Source organism: Brachypodium distachyon, chromosome 3 (assembly GCF_000005505.3).
Source record: "Brachypodium distachyon strain Bd21 chromosome 3, Brachypodium_distachyon_v3.0, whole genome shotgun sequence".
In the NCBI taxonomy this organism is placed as follows: Eukaryota; Viridiplantae; Streptophyta; class Magnoliopsida; order Poales; family Poaceae; genus Brachypodium; species Brachypodium distachyon.
The window spans coordinates 4734038-4756867 of NC_016133.3; the positions used below are offsets into that span (position 1 = coordinate 4734038).

At 47.6% G+C, this 22830-nt stretch overlaps 5 protein-coding genes across 10 annotated transcripts; 2 read left to right on the top strand and 3 right to left on the bottom strand.

Annotated features, from left to right (window-relative positions):
• Positions 1–160: 160 nt before the first annotated feature.
• Positions 161–3087, bottom strand: LOC100831854 (mediator of RNA polymerase II transcription subunit 11). Of its 3 annotated transcripts, none has more exons than XM_010235644.2 (4): positions 2747–3086; positions 2503–2619; positions 1449–1655; positions 161–664 (listed from the first exon to the last, which is right to left on the bottom strand). In XM_010235644.2, exons 1-3 carry the CDS (start codon positions 2798–2800, stop codon positions 1479–1481), a joined length of 348 nt encoding a protein of 115 aa, XP_010233946.1. In that variant the 5' UTR covers positions 2801–3086; the 3' UTR covers positions 161–664; positions 1449–1478. The 3 variants fall into 3 exon arrangements, with proteins under 3 accessions (XP_010233946.1, XP_003571013.1, XP_024317382.1); XM_003570965.3 differs by having other exon boundaries at positions 161–634; positions 2747–3083; XM_024461614.1 differs by lacking the exon at positions 161–664 and adding an exon at positions 1098–1288 and having other exon boundaries at positions 2747–3087.
• Positions 3088–3403: 316 nt separating this feature from the next.
• On the top strand, positions 3404–7579 carry LOC100842245 (GDSL esterase/lipase At2g04570-like). The gene is made up of 2 exons (XM_024461615.1): positions 3404–3830; positions 6907–7579. Exons 1-2 carry the CDS (start codon positions 3450–3452, stop codon positions 7243–7245), a joined length of 720 nt encoding a protein of 239 aa, XP_024317383.1. The 5' UTR covers positions 3404–3449; the 3' UTR covers positions 7246–7579.
• Positions 7580–8466: 887 nt separating this feature from the next.
• On the top strand, positions 8467–11276 carry LOC100842558 (GDSL esterase/lipase At4g26790). Its single transcript, XM_003570998.4, has 3 exons — positions 8467–9086; positions 10320–10812; positions 10906–11276. The coding sequence occupies exons 1-3, from the start codon at positions 8661–8663 to the stop codon at positions 11100–11102; spliced, it is 1116 nt and encodes a 371-aa protein (XP_003571046.1). The 5' UTR covers positions 8467–8660; the 3' UTR covers positions 11103–11276.
• A 2482-nt stretch (positions 11277–13758) lies between these two features.
• LOC100842866 (translation initiation factor IF-2) lies at positions 13759–21069 on the bottom strand. 4 transcript variants are annotated; one of them, XM_024461826.1, is made up of 4 exons: positions 19381–21069; positions 15856–17368; positions 14109–14924; positions 13765–14008 (listed from the first exon to the last, which is right to left on the bottom strand). In XM_024461826.1, exons 2-4 carry the CDS (start codon positions 15859–15861, stop codon positions 13973–13975), a joined length of 858 nt encoding a protein of 285 aa, XP_024317594.1. In that variant the 5' UTR covers positions 15862–17368; positions 19381–21069; the 3' UTR covers positions 13765–13972. The 4 variants fall into 4 exon arrangements, with proteins under 4 accessions (XP_010233947.1, XP_024317594.1, XP_024317592.1 ...); XM_024461824.1 differs by having other exon boundaries at positions 15856–16679; positions 16995–21069; XM_003570999.4 differs by having other exon boundaries at positions 15856–16414; positions 16545–21069.
• Positions 21070–21277: 208 nt separating this feature from the next.
• Positions 21278–22501, bottom strand: LOC100839826 (ethylene-responsive transcription factor 3). The gene has a single exon (XM_010235646.3). It carries the CDS (start codon positions 22255–22257, stop codon positions 21649–21651), a length of 609 nt encoding a protein of 202 aa, XP_010233948.1. The 5' UTR covers positions 22258–22501; the 3' UTR covers positions 21278–21648.
• Positions 22502–22830: the final 329 nt, after the last annotated feature.

Here is a 22830-nt window from a genome sequence, read left to right on the forward strand (position 1 = left end):
CAAATTGGATCCAGGACAAAAATGTATTTGTTTTCCCTTTTCTCCAAGTGTTAATAAGAACAAAAATTTACCTCGTGCTTACTACTAGTGCCAGTGATGCACCACTCATTATTTGCGGCAGGTAAAATTGGAGTGTACACATGTCGGAAGAACACTGGCAGAAATAACCACTACATGGCATCAACACTAGAATCTATTGCACTCATCAACATCAAATACAGAAAAATCGGCGGTAGCAGGCTGACATAGTTTAGTGCAGCAACGGTCTCTTCTGTTGCAATCTATGCACCGCTACGTAAGAGGATTTTTAAAGCAGAGCTGTGTCACCACGCTTCAAGCCCTTTCTACATGACTGGAATGGTTCCAAGGCAATGCCATTGTACTCCCTCCGTTCCTAAATACTTGTTGCTGTTTTAGTGTAAACTTGCACTAAAACTACGACAACTATTTTGAAACGGAGGGAGTAGAAGTTAATAGTAGTAGTACACAACTCCTAGTCCAATGCACTGTAACTAGAACAACAATTACATTTGCAGAGTTGACCAAAGCGTTGTGAGCAATCTAATGAATGCTTCGTCAGCAATTCGCCATTCCTGATGTAAACCGCTCAGTGAGATCTCTGCTGCTGCTAACCCTGAAAGAAAGGCTCCTCAGTTCTTGAAGGCTGAATAGCAAAAAAAAAATGGTTCTTGAGAATATGAACCCGCAAAATTTTACTCTTATACCTTGGAAAACATAGAACAAGATGACTGATTAAAATACAAACACTACAAGGCATAGAAGTCTTAATAATATGTTCAGATTACTCTACTCTGCTAACTCCGTCATAACTCCTCAGTCCTGTCAAGCATCTCACTCATGAATAGTGTGTAAAAGAACATCAAGACAAAAGCTGGAAGATAGCCAATCCATTTAGGCAATTTACATTGACCCAAAATTGGACTCCACCCAACAGTACAAAATGGCCTAGCAAAAACTTACATGGACGCATCATATGTCATGCCCCATTGACCGTTGAATCATGATCCGGATGGCAAACCAATGACTGGTATATGGGGGCTTGCCTCTCAACTCTCAAGGTATGTCCCAATTGAAAATACTTTAAATTTATTGGCATTCATGTAGAGTTTAACAGTACACTGGTTGGGTTTGTCAATAATTACATTTCTTTGAACTTAGAACCACTAAGTAGTACAGTGTATCAGTAGTACAGAAGAACTTCAGATTCAACTAAGTTGAAGGATCGGAAATATCTGTGATTCTTTGATGTTGATGGGCATGAAACAAACTGCATGTGCAACACCAGTATATCACAATATATATTGCAATTTATACTCCACTACATAATTAATTGAACTCCAGTGGACAATGGAACACATGCTGTAGGTATAGCAAGAATGGAACATAAGAAATTAGAGTTGGAAGCCACATGATGCTTCAGAACTCACCAGATCACCGTCAGGTAGCCAGGTAACTAGCTAAACTTCATCAGTGCTTTGCTCAATGTTCAGTTGCATGGCATCCATCTTCTCAATTACATACTCCAGCTTTTTGCAACAAATCTCATTAGCAATCCTTGCACTGTAGTCACACTTCTCAAATGGACGATATTCACAAGCACTTTTTATTTCCTCTCGCAATGTTGTTTGAATTTCCTGCTCCAGCCACAGTACATAATTATCACGTGATTCATGGAAAATAGTGTGTCTAAACAAAAACCGATATCGAAAAGGTCACAGTAATGTAATTGATTAATTGGTTCACATATCTGGGCAGTATTTTGGTGGAAAGGATGAAACAATGGGAACAATTGTACAGGACACCTTTAACAATCCGTTTCCATCCTGATTTTACGACAACCAAATGAGCAGTCCACACAGGCAGACATCATTAAACCAGAACAATAATTTTGGAAATCGGAAGCAATTGTTTCGGTCAGCACAGGTTCCAACTTTTTGGTGCAACATAGACATGAAAAATAACAGTTGAGCATCTCAAACAACATGGAGCAATGTTTTTACGGAATCTAAAAGCAGAATTAGCAAAAGCGACTTACCGATTACAGTTCAGAATGTAATCAAAAGGCAACAAGTTTGAATCAAACAAATATGCGAGACACACAAAGTAACAACAGAAAATTTATATGGTACTAAAATGTTCAGCTCGCGTTCTATCTACATTGGCATGATACCTCACAAAGCAGGGCTTCCCATGGCTAAGGAAGAATTATCTACGAGCAAGCAGATGAAAACAAACTCCTAATATGTAGTCATCCATGTCGTTATGCTAATAGTGTAACATCGATATGTTATAGCAATGGATTAAAAAAAAAGATATGTCATAGCAATCAATGAGCCCTAAACAGCTACACCAGAATTCCCCATCCATTTTTTATCTGTCGTAGGTTCCAACTTCCCAAATTCCTCACTCTCCCCTCTTTTTCTATCCACGAGCAAGGGACAAACAGATCTGAGAGCGGTGAGGGTGGATTGATGGGGGTACCTTCATAGAGAGCATGAACTCGCGGCATTGGGCGGCTACAGCGTCAGCGCGGGGACCCTGCGAGTTTCCCAGCTCCTCCATGACCGCCCCCGCCAGCTCCAGCACCCGCACTATCCGCTGCACAGGAACAAACGAACACGACACCAAGTCAAGATTCTAGAACTCAAAAGAACCAACAGCCCAGATGATAGACAGCTCGGGGGGACCAAGGTGGAAAGGCGAGAGGAAGGAGAAAGCGGCTTACCTTCTCGACGTGGTGGAGGCGCTGGAGCGAGCTGCTCTGGCCCTGGGGAACCATCGCTCCCTGTACGAACTTACTTGAACACAGGTTTAACCGAACCAACCGAACGGGACACCGCCGCTTCCTGTAGGCGGCACGGTGGCGAACTCTCAGCAGAGGAGACCCGCCTCGCCGCGTCGGGGCGCTCCGCCAAGGCCGGGAGGGACGCGCTCGCTCCAGGTGGTGTTAGCGGCTAGGGTTCTTTTTTTTTTACTCCCGGGAGAGAAGAGGAGTCGAGAGAGAGACGATTCGGGAAGACAAAGAACGAGAGGAAGAGGGGCTCGATCGGGAATTCAGGATCGGGAACGAGAGGAAGAGGGACTCGGGGGATTTTTGCTTTTATGGGCTGGGCTATTGGGCTAGGTGGGCCAGGCCAAGGATGGATTCAGGTTGTCTGACAGCGTCTCCAGTATGGCAGTATCTTTCGCTAAAAAAAAAACAGTATGGCAGTATCTCTCTTGTTTTTTTCTCAGGAGAATGAAGCTTCCGTGCCCTGAGCCCACGACTCTGCAGCAGTTGTGACTCTAGTCTCAGGACCTATCGGTCTCCAGTAGCTTGCCAACTCCCGGAAAGGCACAAATGGCCAGCAATGAAAACCAGCAATCGACGCGGCCTGTCCAGTGAAGAACATCTCACGTACGCAAAAGGATCAGTCTGAGACAAAAACATGTCTTTGCTGCGTCATTACGTACCAATCCTACTCCTCCATCTGTGCATCCTCTCCGGCGAGCCGGCGGCAGCCAAGGTCCCGGCTCTCTTCGTGTTCGGCGACTCCACGGTCGACACGGGCAACAACAACTTCATCTCCACGGTCGTCCGGAGCGACTTCGTCCCGTACGGCCGCGACCTCCACCTCGGCAAGAGCAAGAGCGACGATACTGATCACCCCACACCCACGGGCCGTTTCTCCAACGGCCGCCTCGCCGTGGACTTCATCTCCGAGACGTTCGGCCTACCGCCGCTCATGCCACCCTACCTCGACCCGAACGCCGACATCAGCAACCTCGCCGCCGGCGCCGGCTACGACAATTCCACCTCCGATCTCTTCGTAAGCACATGCATTTGATCTCTCTCCCTGTGACGTCCCGTTACCTCTGACAACGTCAGCGTAACGGAAGAATCGTCACGTATAGAGTTGCGCCAAGATTAACTTGAGAAAAACAGCAGCATGTACAATAGAAACCTTTACCGTTCGCAGACGGTGTCTTATTACAAGGACACTCAAAATGTCTCCAAGTCTCACTACGGCAAGAGGTGCCTCTAATCTAGACATTATTAGGCCATCTTGAACTATCCTTCTGGTGGTCTACGCAGCATCATCTTCGCCAGCGGCATCCTCATACTCATACTCCACTTCAGCATATTCATAGTAAGGACCGGACTCATCATAAGTACCGGCCTCTACCTCGTCGGGGCTCACCATGATCATTGGTTCTGAAAACAACATATGAAGCGAGGCTGCGTACTCCGCAAGTCGCCGGAAATCATTATGCATGAGCTAACCTTGACGACCATCAAGCCGTCAGACCAAAAATAATTATATTCGAAAATAAGTTATTTCTTTTAGTGTTTTCAGAAATTATATTCGAAAATAAGTTGAAAACCATATTTTATTTGAAAAATCTACTGGCGGCAGATCGACATGGGATCCTACATCCTGTGTTAGAGGAAAACCCACACGACGCACTTCCAAACCCGGAAGTTAGGAGTGATATCACATCTAACTCTGATCAGAGGTGTACTGCTTTTCCCATAGCATCACTTGGTCAATCCTCGTCGGCGCACTAATCATATGCACACGACTAGACCAAGGAACCAGAACCAGAACCAGCCCGTACACTACCTCTGTTTCGCCACCTTGCCTTACGTAGGCCCGCGGGTCGAGACCCCTGACCGGTAGGTCCCGCCCTAGGGTGTCTGCACCTACCTGGATACAGTCAACTTCTCACCCGGGCAGAGGCAGCTACTTGGCGTGGTTCGGCTCAGCCTGTCCCATTCCAGGTCTATGGTCAGTACGGTCTGCGTCGCTTTTGATGTAATCGCCAGTTGGTTTGTCCTTATATGGTTTCCCTATGTAGAAGAGCTCTGACTTTCCGCCAACCCTATCCGGGTTGCTCCGAACCCTGGGCTCCCTACCCACCGAATTACACTTAAGCCGTAACCCTGTCCGGGTCGGCCCACCTAGTACTGACCATACTAGTGGATACACCGGATCCACTTACATATTTATTTATAAATCTTATTTTTGGGTGGCATGCAAGAATTTCGAAATAAGCCGAGTTTCATAAATCATGTTCGAAGACATGTTCAAGAGATGCGACTTGCCTGGTACCGCTCCGGTCAACTCAAAAATACCGTCCGGGTATCCTACTTGTCTGGAGTCAACTCCTAATATTTAATTCATACACATGTTTAACAAAAGTTTCTAACCAACAAAGTAATAAGGGAAAATAAAAATAAAAAGCATACGTGCAACAACTTACACTAGTTTTCCTATTCTATATCTAAGCCAAACAAATGAGAGGAATAAACATGTGTGTATGTGTGTGTGTAGCAGAAACCAGCAGCAAGTAGTACTAATCCACCCAGCGTGTCATCGATTTGTGAAGACAAAAGAAAAAAAATAAAAAAAAATAAAGCACTGCGCAGACAAACTTCACCGACTGCATCTATTCTCCTCCTCCTCCTTTTTTTCTCTTGTTCCCTGCCTCTCTTTCCCCGTTCTCTCCCGAGCGAGCGCAGTATGCCGCCACCAGCTCGATCTCCCTGCTCCGGCCATGTCTGGCGACTACGAGGCCAGCTCCGGGTTCCTCTCTCCTTCCTCTACTAGATCCCCAACTTAATTTCTACCAATCAACATCTACTCGTCCCAAATTTGTAAACCTAGTTCTTGGGCTGCCATGGCCGGCGCCGTCTACCTCGGCTCCGGCGAGGTCCACCACGTCGTCTCCCTGCTACTACGGTGCTCCTCCACCTACTGGTCGTCTACACGCTGAGCTACAATACCAACAAGGAGGTGCGATGGCGTCAAGGCGCCGTCACCGGCGACGGGGAAGCTGGGGCTACACTTCCTCCTCCCCAGCTCGCCGGCGTTGGGACCGGGCAGTCCGGCGTGCGCGGCCTACTGCTAAGTTCCCCTAACAGACAAGTTAAGTCCCTCTCTCTCCTTGACAGCAAGTTCTACTCTTCGTGGTTGCTTGTAGTATTAGGTGGTCAATTAAGGAAAATTAATATGTGAGTGTTGCTTGATTTACTTGAGCTGACTATGTTCTGTTCGTTTTTGAAAAAGATAATACTTGTTAACATGCAGAGGATTTGATTTAGTAACTCAACACCATGTGCATGAGAACAAAAAGATGCTGATAAACTAGGGTAAAATATATCCTAACAATGTACTGCCATGTATCTAAGTGCTAAATTCTACTGAACAAGCAGATGCACACAAGAGCAAACAAAATAGTGATTAATCTAGCAAAGTGATTATGTGATCTAGTTCTAAACAGTAGCAGGGTGAGGGTATTATTTTTCTCTTAAGCATTGTGTTTTACTCCTAATCACTTAATGTGCTACTCAGACATGCATTTTAATCCACAGTAATGTGCCAGCAATTTCATTCAAGAGCATGCAAAGGCAAATTAAAGTGACATTATATTTTACCTTCAATACACAACAGTAGCACACAACAGGAAGAAGCAGCAGCACACAACAGCAAGCAGCAGCAATGGAGCCAGGTGAAGGAAAGTGTTCGGTGGAAAGGTGGTGAAAAGGTCACAGGAGAAAAAAAAAAGTACTCCCTATTTATAGGAGGTATTGTACTGTGTACCATGATGACAGGTGTTGGAAAAAATGGATGCATGGTGCACAGGTGTGTGCTAGAATGTGCCAAATGGCATTCATACACTTGGGCCCACAAAAAGATTTCTTTGCTGCTAAGAAATTGTCCAAGGGCTGAAATGTAAAATTGAAAATGACTTTTTTGAAATTTTCGAAATACTTGTTTGTAATAAAAACTTTGTATTATTTTTGTGATATAAGGTGTTAGAAAGATGTAATTTGAGTTTTAGAAACCTGGGTTTCACACTCCCTTGGCTTATCACATGAATTACAAGTTCCTGAATTTGCAGTCCGTCCTGACGATCTGGGAGGAGCTGGACTACTTCAAGGAATACGCGGCCAGGCTCAGGGGCTTCCAGGGAGAGGAGAAGGCGGCACAGACGCTCGCGGAGGCGCTGTACGTGGTGAGCATGGGCACCAACGACTTCCTGGAGAACTACTACGCCGTGCCGCAGGGCCGCGCCTCCCAGTACCCGACAGCGGCGGCGTACGGCCGGGACTACCTGCTGGGCGCGCCGGGGTCGTTCGTGCGCGCGCTGCACGCGCTCGGGGCGCGCAAGCTGGACCTTAACGGGCTCCCGCCCATGGGCTGCCTCCCCATGGAGAGCGCCCTCGTGGGCCTACGATGACGTCGCCGTGGGCTTCAACGATGGCCGACGCGGGGAAGTTCGCCTTCTAGGACGCTATCCACCCCACGGAGCGCCTCCACCGCGCCCTGGCCGACGCCAAGATGAACGCCACGCTCCACGTCTTCCTGTGATGACGCTACGCTCGGAAGTTCGATTTCACATAAATCACGCTCGCTCCGCCGGAGATGCTTTCAGACGCCGATTCACGGGGGAGCTAGATCATTTCACTGGTGTCAGTTGACACCAATGATTTTCGATAAAACCTTATAACTATAGCACAAAATTGAAATTGGCACCATCCAAAATAGTTACAAACCAGTGCAATTAAGCTCTTGACATCAACAGTTGTTTATCCTGGATTCACCCTGCTCCGGTTCCTTCCCGCTACCTATGAAAAGTCTTTGATCCCTTTCCCTGATTACCTCCCCCGCCCGGCCGCGTCACTAGATCGGAAGATTTATATGGTGGAAACAGATGAGTTCAACTATTTACGAAAAAGCTTACAAATATCTGGCATTGAGCTTCCGACTAAGCAACTTTCCATTCTCACACTACCACATTTTCACTAATACACCGCCAAATTCGGCCAACACAACACTAACTATAAAAGTATCTACAGATATTACTCAAACTTACAAAAAAATCTAAAACAAATCAAGGACTAAACTGCAGGAACTTGCAGTACACCTCCTTGATCGATTCGAAACTCGAAACGGAGGTGAGATGGTGATGGGGATCACCGTCATTGATTCGTGAAGCTGAAAGAAGATGGATGGGGAAGTGGCTCCTCAGACGTACGTTAAGTCATGTGAGAGCATGACCGGATCTCCCTCCGACACATGGGGTTAGCTAAGTATATTCTAGAGAGGAGAAAAGGGATTATAAATTAGGAGAATGTAGTTTTGCGTTGGTATTGGGGTCATGCTGGGTCACGGCGGAGTTTTAGGCCGGCGTCCCCTCATACGGCCGTAAAAAGTGGCAGGCCGGACACAGGTCACGGCCGGAGATGCTCTGAGGCGATAGTCCAACCATCTATTTACACTTTCAAATCTTACGGGCTCGACCTGTTTCTCCGTAATGCCGAAGGCGAAGAAGTCCTATGGTTCGGTGAATGAGAAGGTAGTAGAGAGTTGACGCATGTCATCGAGTACTAGTACTCCCTGTATGGCTGTATCATAGGCTGCCCAATTCTAAATTTCAAAATTCAATCTGCAAGCGAAGCGAAGCGAGCAAAGAAGCTGCTGACCTTGCATGCATGCCACGCTGTACCCCATCTCACTCGCATCACATCTCCTCTATTTATTACCACAACGATTCGCAGCTTCTCGCGCCCCGGCCCATCACTCTCCCTTATTACTACACCGCATAAACCACCAGTCGGCCGGCGCTCGCCGCCGAGCTCGAGCTCCCCTCCCATGGCGTCCGGCCATTCCCACGTCCACACTGCGGCGCCGCTGCTGCAGCTGCTGCTTGTAACAACAATAACGCTGATGTGCGTTCCCAAGGGTAGTAGCAGCGGCAGCGCAACAGCGGAAGAGCCGCGGGTGCGTGCGGTGATCGTGTTCGGGGACTCGACGGTGGACACGGGCAACAACAACCAGATCGGCACGACGCTGCGGTCCGACTTCCCGCCCTACGGCCGCGACATGCCCGGCGGGCCGCGCGCCACAGGCCGCTTCGGCAACGGCCGCCTGCCCCCCGACTTCATCTCCGAGGCCCTGGGCCTTCCCCCGCTCGTCCCGGCCTACCTCGACCCGGCCCACGGCATCGCCGACTTCGCCCGCGGCGTCTGCTTCGCCTCCGCCGGCACCGGCGTCGACAACGCCACCGCCGGCGTCCTGGTAAGCTCACGTACTGCACTGCTGTCCTGAACCCCAACCCAATCCAAATCCTACCGTTAATTCGCTTGGCTCCACCTTCCCACACGTACACCTGCGCTTTGGCGTTAATGGACGGAGATCACGTACTTAGCAGGGGATCATTGCTGTGGGCTGCACGGAGGTTGGTGAAGAGGCACAGACGAAATCAAAGCCTGGCTTTGTAGGGGCCACACTCACTGTAGCTAGCGTAGTACAGTACGCGTAGCGTACGCTTGTCATTTCAGAGAGGTTTAAGGATCTGGGGAAGGTGGTTCTCCTGCTCTGAGCAGATTTCATTGCTGCTTTTACGACGTTTAAATTCTGGACGTTTGGGGTGCGTGTGTTCTTGTTCGTCGTTCAACCACCGGTGCTAGCATTAACTGGGCTAGCTGGAGTTAGTTAATCGTGATGGATGCTACAGACTTCTAGACATATACTCTAAGGTTTCTCCGATCGAGGTGGTTAATTGCCGGAGAACCGCTCGGCATGGTTTCCTGTTTTGCCCGCGCATCGACAACGACAGTAGCACCGGCCGCCTGTCTTTCTTTGTTTTTTTTAGGGAAGTACTCCGGCTGTACGTCAGAGACTCAGAGGACCCAGCTTCCCGGCAATGGACCTGCCATGGCGTCGCGCCGGTGTACATGCATGCAGAGCAGGCACGCACGGTAGATCGAATTTGGACGCTAGAAAAAGAAAGATAGAATTGGGATCGAATTTCACAAAATCACTTGCACGGAAACATGCAACAAACTGCACCTGTAAAGGGCCTGACCGGCACTTAATTTTGACCGGAATATGAAGCCACATTTTTCCCCCTTCCTAAGAGGATCGAGTACTACATTTGTTCTTGCTTTTGCATTTGTCCTACATACTCGTCTTCGGGCCCGTTCCAGGGGTACACTTTCAGTAAATTCGTTACGGAGTACTACCATTAATTCTGACCATAATAGGAGTGCTGCAAAGGAGGGACTGTATCTTTCAGCTGTCAATTGTGTGATTCCCCAATTATAATGCAATTAGTTGAAATAAAGTCGAAGCTAGGACCAACCCTCCATTCTTGCATGTCATGCATTAACGCTCTCCACACCTAATTCCTCACGTCGGTGAGGCCACCACATTTAGATTCCTCCGCCATATTCATTTCGAGAGGCCACCGGCCACCGTTATGCTCTTGACTTGCTCTTTTTTGTGGCACTGACAAACATGTCCCACTAGTCAGTGATCCCGCTGTGGAAGGAGGTGGAGTACTACAAGGAGTACCAGGCCCGGCTGCGCGCCTACGCCGGCGCCGCGCGCGCCCGTGCCATCGTCCGGGGCGCGCTCCACGTCGTGAGCATCGGCACCAACGACTTCCTCGAGAACTACTACATGCTGGCCACGGGCCGGTTCGCGGAGTTCACCGTGGCCGAGTTCTCCGACTTCCTGGTGGCCGGCGCGCGCCGGTTCCTGGCCGGGATCCACGCGCTCGGCGCGCGCCGGGTCACCTTCGCCGGGCTCTCCGCCATCGGCTGCCTCCCGCTGGAGCGCACCACCAACGCCGTCCACGGCGGCGGCTGCATCGAGGAGTATAACCGTGTGGCCAGGGAGTATAATGTTAAGATCGAGGCCATGCTGCGTGGGCTCAGGGACGAGCTCCCGGGGTTTATGCTCGTTTATGTTCCCGTCTATGACACCATGGTCGATCTCGTCACCAACCCTGCCAAGTTCGGTGAGTTCTTTTTACATGCATGAATGTGGATCTTTGCGCTGTTTTTGCTCAAAATTACTGGGTGAGATGAGAATATGGGTGTATATATGGCAGGGCTGGAGAACGTGGAGGAAGGGTGCTGTGCGACGGGGAGGTTCGAGATGGGGTTCATGTGCAACGACGAGGCGCCGATGACGTGCGAGGACGCCGACAAGTTCCTCTTCTGGGACGCGTTCCACCCGACGCAGAAGGTGAACCGGATCATGGCCAACCACACGCTCGACCTCTGCTACCAGCAAGGCGTCCTGTGAATCGATCAACTGCCGATGGAACTGGCCCCCAAACATTTATCCATTGATATTCATTTGTGGAGTAATTAAAAAGAAATTGCCTTCAAATATCCAACGCGTCACGTGTCCAGAATCAGTCCCAGCGATTTAATGTTAGTGCGATCAAGTTCCCATTTCGCGGCAATGGGGATTCAAGAATGTCTCGTGATGAATCTCTTTTTTCTCTCTCGAAAAGATCCACCAATTTATTAATAATCATCAACGGTAATATAACCAGTCACGAAAGTCCTAAAAATTATAAGTACTCCCTCCGTCCTAAATTGACTGACGTGAAGAAACAACGAGCATTGAAACAAGCCGAAAACAAGGCACCGTCCTCACCTCTCCATTCCGGAGCTGGGCAAAGTTTGCCAAAGAAGAGTTTGTTGTAGTTGATAGTGGGGAAGTCGTTGTGCTAAGTCCATAGAGGAGCAACGTTTGCCAAACAAGAGTTTGTCGTAGTTGATAGTGGGGAAGTCGTTGTGCAAAAACACAGAGGAGCAACGCATCATAGCAGTAACCATCCCAAAGATGAGAACCATTAACCAGTAAACACGAAAGTTCACCGGATCGCAAGGGATTCGTCGAAAATCCAAAAAACGACCGGATACAAGCGATTCATCAGACACACCGCTCCACATGCTCTCCGCCAGCACTAGGCGCCCATGAACGATTGGGATACTCCTTTGCACGGACATTCGCAGGTTAAAGATTCAATTAGAGGAAGAAAAACATGTTTTTCGCAACAATAGAATGAAGTGCAAGATTTGGGGAGAGTTTTTTCTACAAAAAAAAATTGTACTTGTATTTCCCAAAAAAAAATTGTGGCATGCTACTAACTGATTTTAACGCAAAAGAATCTCAAACTAAGAGAAAGCTACTGATTTTTTTTTGCGAGTTGTAATGTAATTTTGTTCTAGTTTGGTGTAACGAGTTTCCTGGAAAGAAAATTGTATGACACGTTGGATACGGCTCATGCTGGAGAAAGCCCAAGCTCTTTTTGTTTTAGCCTACCTGGGCCTACAAGTATCCTGGAGGAAAAAAAATGGTATAACGTGTTGACGAGGTTGGTTTGCTTGATGGGCCTACGTGGGCTTCCTTGGAGATTAGACCCATGAATAATTTGAACGTCCATATTCTCAAGAAAATGAACAGATTTTTTGTTTTGCGGGTAATGAACAGACAATTGTGGGGCATATATCCGCTCAAAGAAGGTCTAAATAGGCTGTTGACTCATGTTTTTTGGGTGAGTAACTGGGACACCATGTTGCACAGCCAAACTAACAGAAAATCTCACTGAAATATTTGCCCATTGCCACAGATCGATCATCAAGACGTGAGATTGATAGGGTTGCTTCCGGAGAAAAACCCAACCAGAGCGGTTTCTTATGGAGAAGAACCATAAGCAGAGACCAGGAAACAAGGCTCAATTTTGTTTGATGACTCGCTTCGGGGTGGCCATTTTAAACCTGAAAACCCAACCCAAAACAAGACCGATCGAACAAATCCCCCCTGAATTGACCGAATTGATAGTCTAGCCGGTTATCCGGTTTCAGTTCAGTGACTTCAGTCAAATTTTCCATTTATTTGGATCATCGAGTGCAAGTTCAGTCATCAACATTCAGAACCTGAAACCCCCGTATTACCCAAAATATCTAAAGAAACAATAAACCTAGCCGGCTCATTTAAGGCTTTTCACAATGCATTGTCTCTTAATGTTATCCAAAATAATTACTATTGTATATGTTTGTGGCAGAGATGATTTTTTGTTGGTTTATGTGCAATATGCTATCTACCTAAGAGATGCCATCATGCTCTCTCCTCGTTAAGTTTGTGCCACATGGGGAAAAACTGATGTGCCATGAAGAAACATTAGGAGAGACCTAACTTGCAGGACCCAATTTACTCCCGCATGCCTATAGTCCCAAGTCCCAATCCTGGCACTCCCAATGCCCACCCCCAGCCGCAAACTCATTCTCGACTCCTCGTGTCACGCATGGCTGCACGTCCGGACCACATCAAGATCTCACTTCGTCCCTCATGACCGCACCCGCACGATCCCTCGAGGTACAACCTAAATTCTCTCCAATCCCATTCCAGCCTCAACGATACCCCGGTGTCCTTTGGGCAACGACAAACGACAAGATAGATCCTGCCAACGTTCCCATGGTGGATGGCGTGCCACGTCCCTAGTTTCTTTGGCGGTTTGCGGACGGCGAGCTCCTCATTTTGACAACATGGAGTAGAACATGGGTGTTTTGGGTGACCGAAGACCGAACCTAATTTTTTTAGATTTATTTGGGTTCACTGGAATCTTCTTTCTTACAATTTCAGTCATCATTTTGGAGAACCCAAGTTTTGTAAAGAACATGTCCCCCCATGCACTCAACATGTTTAGGTTTTGAAGTTAGTCATGTTAGTCTTTGCTTTTTGTATTTTTGTGGGCAGAGGTTTGGAATGACACAAACATGCGAAGGACATGACTGAACGGACTTCCAAGGGATCTTGTTACACATTTTGTTTTTATCAAGAATCTTGTGCAATTGTGTTCGCTCCACTGTGCAGTCATAGTTTTTTCTTTTCCTACAAAAATGTCCTTACCATGTAGGTTAACTGCTGAAAGGCACAAAGAAGATCAGGCACGTCAAAATGTACTCTGCTGCATAGGTAAAAAAACACTGAGATACGCCAAATATGTCGCCCGTGATTGATAAACACGGGTAGTATACGGTGAACAACGAATGAACAAATGAAATAGTACTGTACAGTACACAGTTCCCATCGGAAAAATAGGAATACGATCAAAGTAGCAGAAATTAAGGCCGGGCTCAGATCCAGGAACAGCCGCTGCATCAGTGTCTGACCACCGGGAACAGACACCCGTAAACCTGCACAGAACAGAATAGAACAGATCGATTTATTTATTTTCTTGTAAGGAAAAGAACAGGTCAAATTGTTTTACTGTAACGGCAAATACGCTTGATGTACCTTTGACAGGAAGGACGTCTTGGCCTTCCTCCGAGGGTGGTGCTGCTGCCGGTGCGACGCCGCTGGCCGCTCCGGCGAGAACCGCCGCGGCAAAACGTCCGGCACCGCGGCGGCCTTCGTGGCGACCTCCGCCCGGTGCCGCTTCACTTTCTCGAACTGCACCGTGTACCCCTGCGCGCCCGCCGCCGCGTTCTTCTCGTCGTCCCACACCCCGAACTTGGGCACCGCCGACGGCGCCTTGTTGTTGTTGTTGGCACGACCCTGCTGCGCGCCTTGCCCGTGGCGCCGCTCATTCGCCGGGGCCGGCGGCGCGTAGCGCGGCGGCGAGGGCCCAGCGGCGGGGACCCTCGGTGCGGCGTGCTGGGCTGGGTACTGGTGCCGGGCCTGGGCCTGGGCCTGGTGGTTGTTGCCGTAGCGTGTCTGGTAGGGCCTGGGCGGGGAGAACTTGCTGCCGCCGCGGCTGCTGGCGGACTCGGACGCCGCCACGCTGCTGCCATTGCTCCCGGTCCGGCGGTGGTACGGCCCGCCGTGATGCGGCGGCGGCTGAGCGGCGGGGTAGTAGTGCCGGTGCGGCGGCGGCGCCGGGGCAGGGCCGTGGCCGTGCGAGCTGGCGGGGCGTGAAGGCGCGGTCCGGCTGCTCAGGGTCTCGTAGTGCTCGTAGGGGTCGAACTCGTAGTCGTCCCCCGCGGCCGCCTTGGGTGCCGCCGCCGCTGCTGGCACGGGCGCCGTCTTGTTCTCCCGCACCTTCTCGAAGAAGACGGTGTAGCCGATGTTCTCCGCGTCCCACGACCCGAACTTGGGCACCACCGCTTTCCCCTGCACCCCGCATTAACACCAATCTTTAATCAAACGTTCAGAGTCTTATTACAGGGTTAATCTTAAGTTCAAGCTGTAACTGACAAGAAATTTGACAACGCAGCAAAGCTCCCCAGCTAATTCCAACCACCTAGCAAGCATACGCGTGACGCGTCCTCGCAAAAGGAAGAAAAAGAGAGGAGTAGTAGTGCCATGCATGCTCGCGTCAACTGTCACGATACAGATACAGATATGTCCACGTCTGTGACAGCTGAGGCACACAGCTCTGCATTTGGGCAGATGCATGCATTGTACAGTAGTAATGATACGCAACGACGAGTTGCCTTGACGTCTAAATTGCCGTCCATAGCACGCAAAGCGCTGGTGTCGTTTCCGATGATTTCTTTTCATCTTCTGGTTCTGGTCATGCCAAGAGATAAGATTGGAGACAGATGGCATTATCTTCTTCTTAAGGTTGGGAGCGTGACCGGTGAAATGACGAGAAGGGAGCATGACTGCCATGTGCCGCCGGATCTTGGGTTCTCCGGCCGGCGCGGCGCATTGGGATCATGGTCCAGATCCGTGAGCCTAACTCCTGTCTGCCGCTGCCTAACTTAACACAAGTCACCCGACGCATGTTGCCAACTTGCAGCTCCCGCACATGGGGGAGTGCCGCCCATGAAATTTTTTCATCTAAAGTGAACCACGGTCCATCATGGGTTGGGCGATTCTACGCCACAAGTCCACGCAGAACGCACGTAGAGTGGTAACGAAAGAAGGAGGAGAAAGATGACACAAATGCAGCAACTATCGGCAGAAAACTAACAGTCACCACATGATCAGTGAATAAGCCGGGCATTCAGGTATGCAGAATTGCCGATGATTAACCACAAGGGAAAGGGGACATCAGACATGTAAACGTAGATAAATAGATAGATAGATAAATACTCACGGCCATCGTTGTTGATGCTGCTTGATGAAGAACTGATCGGAGAGGACGGCGAGCTGGTCTTGGCTGATCTCTTCCTTATCCTTCTCCGTCGAATCCCTTCCTCGTTCCTTCGCTCTTCCCCTTTGATCGCAAGAGGACAGAAGAGAGAAGAAGCAGCAATCAAGCAGGAGCGACGGACGCGGATGCGCAGGGCAGGGCAGGGCAGGATTGTTCTTATGATTGGGGCTTCAGAAGCCAGGAACTGACAGAGTCCTAAATAAAGGGGAGCACACAACAGAAAGGAAGACGTACAGGGCAACAGCTGTGAGGCAGACGGAACGGAACGGAACGGAACGGAACGGGAGGGAGCAAGGTGTCAGTTGGAATGTGCTGTGCTTTTTATGGAGGGGACTGGAAAGGAAGGAGAATGGGACGAAGGAACAGCTGGGAGGGAGAGAGTGCTTAAAAACTCTCACCTACCGAGGAGAGGACAGGAGGACGGTGGTTGTTGCAAAGCCCCGCCGTTTCTTAAATTGTTCTCTCGATAAGTCGCCACTGCCATCATCTCTCAAAGGTTGACCTGGTCAAACACCATTGCGCAGGATTAAAATGTATTTCCTAAATACTTGTCGTGATTTTTTCACTAAAACCAGGACAAGTATTTAGTGACGGATAAAACCAGGACAAGTATTTAGTGACGGAGGGAGTACTGATGTAACTTTAGTAGTATCGTATCTCTGTTGAGTACATTGCATGACCAGCTTCTGGTTGCATCTATTGAGTAGACTCGCTAACAGAGTTCAACCGAGCTTGTTGTGCCTTCTCTATCTTCTGAACAGTGTGCGCTGTAGATAACAGCAAGAACTTGAGTCAGATGGAACCGACTATTCAATCAAACCTACTAAACGAACCTAGGTAAGAGTAGGCAGTGGCCGGATGAGGACAGTAGTTAGATATAGATCAGAGCTTTGTCAACATAACTCAACTTGGACATGAAATTCTTTTAGAAACGCGCATCAAGCAATCTTGCGTACTCTTTGGTAGCGCTTTCAGCATTTTCGTATCGCCTAATTGATAGTATTGGTAACTAGAAAAATAGATATGTAAACAAATCATCAACAAACTCCTGTACAGCTTAGAAAGTAAGCAACAAGGCGTACCCTTTTCAGCATCGCAAGCTGGACCGGTGCAGCGTACAGAGACCATCCTATTATAGCTGGCTCACAATTCATCAACAGCTGATGCATTAATAGAAAACGCAATTGGAAAGGCACCCACCACGGATTGCCAGGAGAAGCAAGCGGACGTCCGCACCGCGTTGGCCACCCGGTGGCTCGGATACAAGAACTGGAAATGGCGCCATGAATGACTCCCGAAGCTTTATTGCACTGAGACGTCCGTCCATCAGGGCCGTCGTCGTCATCAGCAGAATAGCACAGAGTTGTAGGAGCCACCGGCACGGCACCAGGCACATGGGAGAAGCTTGCCCCTGCTTGCTGGTCAGTGGACATGCGACGCGCAAGATCTGGAGCAGCTGAAACAGAAGAGAAGAGAAAATAGTTTAGTCATGAGGAAAGATCTAATCACCAGATCATCATCGTAGATTAATGGCAGAGATGTCGGAGCAGATGCTGCGATCAGATGATGATACATTCACTAATAAGCCATTAGTGCCCTGTACGAGCATCCGTGTTATCATGGAAAGGGTGCTATTGTGCGCACAAAATTCGTGGCATCCTTTCGCGACAAACATGAAAGGCGCATCCAAAATAGCCATTACCCATAGTTAACAATACAATAGATCAAATATACAAGAAAAACACTATGTATTAGCAGTGCTAAAACATACACCCTCCGTTCTTACCATCCGTTCCTAAATACTTTCTCCGTTCTCACCATCCGTTCCTAAATACTTGTCGTGGACCACGACAAGTATTTAGGAACGGAGTACCCCACAGCCTGCTTATGATGCATTATCAGATAAAACAAGAGGCCAGTCAGTGTCGGGTCTGATGGAACAAGTGCCATCAATAATAGTACATCAAATTATAAAGAAATCAGATGCATGTGAACCAACAATGATCGCGTACCCCGAGAGGTTTAAGATTGGAGAGGGGCAAAGTAGATGCCGCGAGAGAAACAAGAGTACGCATGTAAACATATATACACCACACATATTTGCGTGCGGCCAAAAACAATATATGCATAATCCAGAATAATTGAGCACGATCACTGTCAATGGAGGAATAACAACGAAATCAGATGGAGTGATAAATGACCTGCATGAGTAAAGAAACTACCGTAACTAAAAATATGTACAAGACAAGGGGGACGATGCTGTAATAACAGGCAAAGGAATAGATAAATTCAATATGAACAATTAGTACAAAAGAGGTAATCCAGTGTATTGGCAAGACAATACAACGAAGGACCATATGGCATGACCTTGTATGACTTATTCACATTTGCATATAATAACAGAAGTAAACCCACCTGGATAGATTAATTGTATTCGTAGGGACAGAAAACAAGAGGTACCATGGAAGGAAGTGAGGTACTTTTACATACAATTGAACACGAAAAATATGCATGAAGCACCAAGCATGATCTAAATAAGAATTACATGTGCATGAAGCACCAAGATGATCTAAATAACAGTTACATACTATATACAACTCCTATGAACTGCCAAAATTGAAACGAGTCAGATATAGAGATTGCTGATCTTTTGTGTTTTCTCAAGACACCTGGTCCCAAGAGAACAATATCTTCTACCCATCAATGGTAACATGACATTCCACTTTTAGATATTGCCTACCAGATGTTCTACATTGCGCAATTTTCTGGATATCTACAACCAAATAGATACTAGTATGAGAAATTGATAATGATATGGTGCTTGATTAATCGGCATCAAATGACTGGTTTTTGTAATACAACTAATGCTTTGACAAAGCAGATCCCACTTTTTCCTCACTACCAATGCTCCTGTCTAGAGAGAGGAGAGATGCTGAAAGTTAGGAAAGTTAGGCAAGGTATTTTTGCCAATCCTCATAGTAAACTCAATGAACTTGAATCTGGTTTTAAAGAATAGTCTCTGCTACCATTAACCAGTGTCACTAGAAGTGCCTCACTGTCAGGTAATATTATGATGGTTCAAGGGGAGAGATTCTGCAAGTTAGGCAATTGTTTGTCCGAAGGCATTTGCCAGTTCTCACAGATTAAGTTTAGCGAACTTGAATCTGGTTGTAAGGAATAGTTATTGGCTTATTGCTACCATTGTCACTAGTGTCTGATAGAATGTCGGTAACATTAAGATGCTCCCTCGCAGCCAAGCACTAAAATGCAAGAAAAACAGGCAAGTCAATAATACAATATCTCCAGCTAATATATTCCTGACGACGTTCCATTTTTATTGAACTTGCTCAACCTAAATGGCATCAAAATGTTAAAGAACTGTTTTCACAGCTAAGAATATAGAGCTTAAGTGTAAATGCTGACAGCTAGAAAAGAAGAACTCGCAAATCAGCCACATCCCACATGTACCTGAGTTGGTTCCACTCCCTGCTGTCCAGGCACAGAACACTCCAAATTGCAATGGATTTCCACTATTTTGTTGATGGCACTGTTTGAGACTTGAGTAATTCGCAGAGCTGCTGCCTCAAAACATCACCTTTCTCCAATTTGGTCAGGTACATCATCCCTTGCTGGATGTAGCAAAACATGATGAAAGGAATATATAAGTGCATGTCTATTTTTTGCCATTGGAACCCAGAAAAGATATAAAGCTTCCCATATATAACCATAAAAATATATAAAATGATGCACATATAATGATGTGTTTCACATGATTATGAAATACTTTTTCTTACCGATGGTTCCAAAACACGGTACTTTAAAGAAAAGATATGTTATGTGACAAGTCCCATTTACTGGCCAAGACTAGATGATACTTATGATATTGCTATACTGATAGCAAATAACTTCAAGTTACTAGCATAATAAAGAATTTCAATCCACTTGAGAAGCATCTGAAACCATAGAAGAATGCTGAGCAGCAAAAGACCAGAAGTATACACTCAGTAATAAGCAAAATTGCTTGAATACGTCAGACAAGGTCCACTGCTGCTTATGAGAGTAGTACGCATGTAGTACGAAATTCCAGACTCAGGTAACGTCCACTCACATGTTCAGAGATGCCACCATAAAAATTTCAGAGCATGTTTTGTAGAGGACTTTGGAATACCCAAATCTCACCGAAATTAACACACTAACACATTTACTAAGATAAACAATACAGTGGGGTTACTAACAGAAAGGATGCAGTGCATTGTTGTAGCATCCCACCATATATACTGAGACTGGATAAAAATGTAATTTTACATATGAACTAGAACCTATGCAGCAGGTATCATAACGTTAGCATCTGAAAGGTCATGCAATTCGCCATGATTGACGGAAAACCAGTAAACTGGACAATTCACAAGAACATGGAGTAATAATATTACATATGAACTAAAACCTATGCAGCAGGTATCATAACGTTAGCATTGGTTCGTCAGAAAAATAATGTTAGCATCTGAAAAGTCATGCAATTCATCCCATACGGGAAATATTGTACAACAGACAGTTTAATGGAGTAACAATATTTCTATGATAATAGTGTAATACACGTTTCTTCCTTTTCTAGTTACCAACAAATTCCTCATCTCGCATGAATGTAACAAAAGATCCATAGTAGGATTACCATTGCTGCATCCTATATATGCAAGTGGCAAGAAATGTGAGGTTTAGTGGGCAAGCCTGAAAAACAATAAATGTTTGCTAAATTTCGTTAGCATACATCAAACAGAGAAATCTGCCAAGAGAAAGAAGAGTATATTCAAATTCCTTTCACTTTCATGTAATTCCATCATAGTTGATGCTATTAGCATAACTTTGCTAGTTGTAGGAATTAATCCTGTTGGCATCTTGTTTCGTCATGACCTGATGTCTGGTGATTTCAGCTCAGGAGTAAATCAGATGCCAAACCATGCATCCCAGTGATTTTCGAAATTGCACCGAATGCATCAACTATGGCTAAGGGTGTACACATTCTGAGCAATTACAAAGTAGCTCCTAAATTTAGTTTTGATTCTGAATCTAACAATCATGGTATCATCTTGAACAGCCAAAGTGAACCTCTCTTATTCTATGACAGATATCTGCAACTACAACAATGCAAGAATTGATTTAAGCACCAAAACTGCAAATGAAAATACATCATATGCCAGTGTTAGGATAAGAATAGCCAGGGTTAGTCTATTTGCAGTGCTTGAGAAATAATGGAAGTATTCAGACTGAATGTTGTGCCAAGGTTGAAATTCAGATCAAGATAATTCCTCTTGCACATCAACTTTAAACTCTATATTTCTGGCATTTAAGCGCCGTGTGATCATTCTCATGAACAGGAAAAAAATTCAATGCTCTCGATTCGAAACAGGTGAGTAAGGGTAGCACATGTAGTTAAAGAAGAAAATAAGTTACTTTAGCTGTCTGATTCCTCACAGGAGGAAGCAAGTAAAATGCTACTATAGTACAGTACAACAGCAGCGAGCTACCGGGGGAGTCTGGCAATAATCATCACCATCGCCGGCAACAAGCATGCAAGCAGGCCGGTTTGTAGATCCGGCCATATTAATCATCATCAGATCATGTAAACAACAACAGCAGCAGCAGCAGCAACATAGAGGTGGATCATGTCGGCTACGAGAGAAGGGAAGAACCAAATATTTTTCTCCTTTTCCTCTTTCTCTGACCACCGGTGGCTCGAGTTCAGAGCCGCAACGCCGTCAGCCTCAGCTCGTCGTCGTCATCACATGCAAATCCATCGCAGCCTGGGGGCAGGTTGAGGTCGAACGGGAGCAGGAGCTGGCAGGACGGCGAGGCGGCAGCGTCCACGCAATCATCATCCACCACCGAGGCCGAGGAGCCGCAGTCGCTATGGCAGTCGCCGTCGAGGATCGGCGGCGGCGGGGGCCGCGGCGGGAGCACCGGCCGCGCCCGCGGAACGCCGAACGACTCGACAGTGGAGCTGAGGCTGCTGCTGGCCGGCCAGGCTGCCGCCACGGCGACCGGCGGCTGGACGGCGGCGGCCGCGAGGGGGTAGGGCGGGTAGCTGGCCGGTAGTTGGCCATGGTGCGCGAGGCAGAGGGGGAAGTTAGTCCGGGCCTTGGGCCCGCGCAGCATGCGCGCAGCGGCGTCGTAGGCGCGGGCGGCGTCCTCGGCGGAATCGAAGGTGCCGAGCCAGACCCGCGCCTTTTTGGCCGGATCGCGGATCTCCGCCGCGTACCGGCCCCATGGCCGCTTCCGCACCCCGCGGAACCGCGCCTCCGCGTCCCCATCCCCCTGCGCCGCCATCGCCGCCGCGCCGCCCCGCCGCATGCCGGCAAGCCAGGCCAAGGGATCCCCCTCCTCAGGATCGGAACCCAGGAACGTGCGCCCGTGAGCACGAGAGGGTAGAAACGGGAATCGAAATTGAGATTTGTGAAGGGGGGAAAGGCCGGAAGAAGGAAGGAGGAGGAGGATGGGAAGGTGGGGAGGAGTTAATTGGAAGGTTTGCTTGTTTGTGCTGCCACCGCCCACGACGCCCACCCCCACCCGCCCGCGCGCCTCCCACCACCTTCCCTGCCCGTTTGCCGGCCTTTTTCCTTTCTCTTGTTGCCTTTCCCTTCCCCGTTTCTCCTTTAACCCTTTTTTTCGTGGCTTTGCCCATACGGTAATTTGTGCTCCCTCAGTTCCATATATTCAAATCTGTTCGACGTATGGATGTATTTATATAAAAAAACGTTTATATACATGTAATATTTTGTCATTTCATATGAAACGGATGGATATAATTTTTTGGGCCTTTCTTTTACAGAAATACCGGCATTATGCCGAATTCACGTAGATAGAAAAGATGAAAAGAAATGGACATCCATGATTTTAAACATATTAAACCAACAATATTACAAC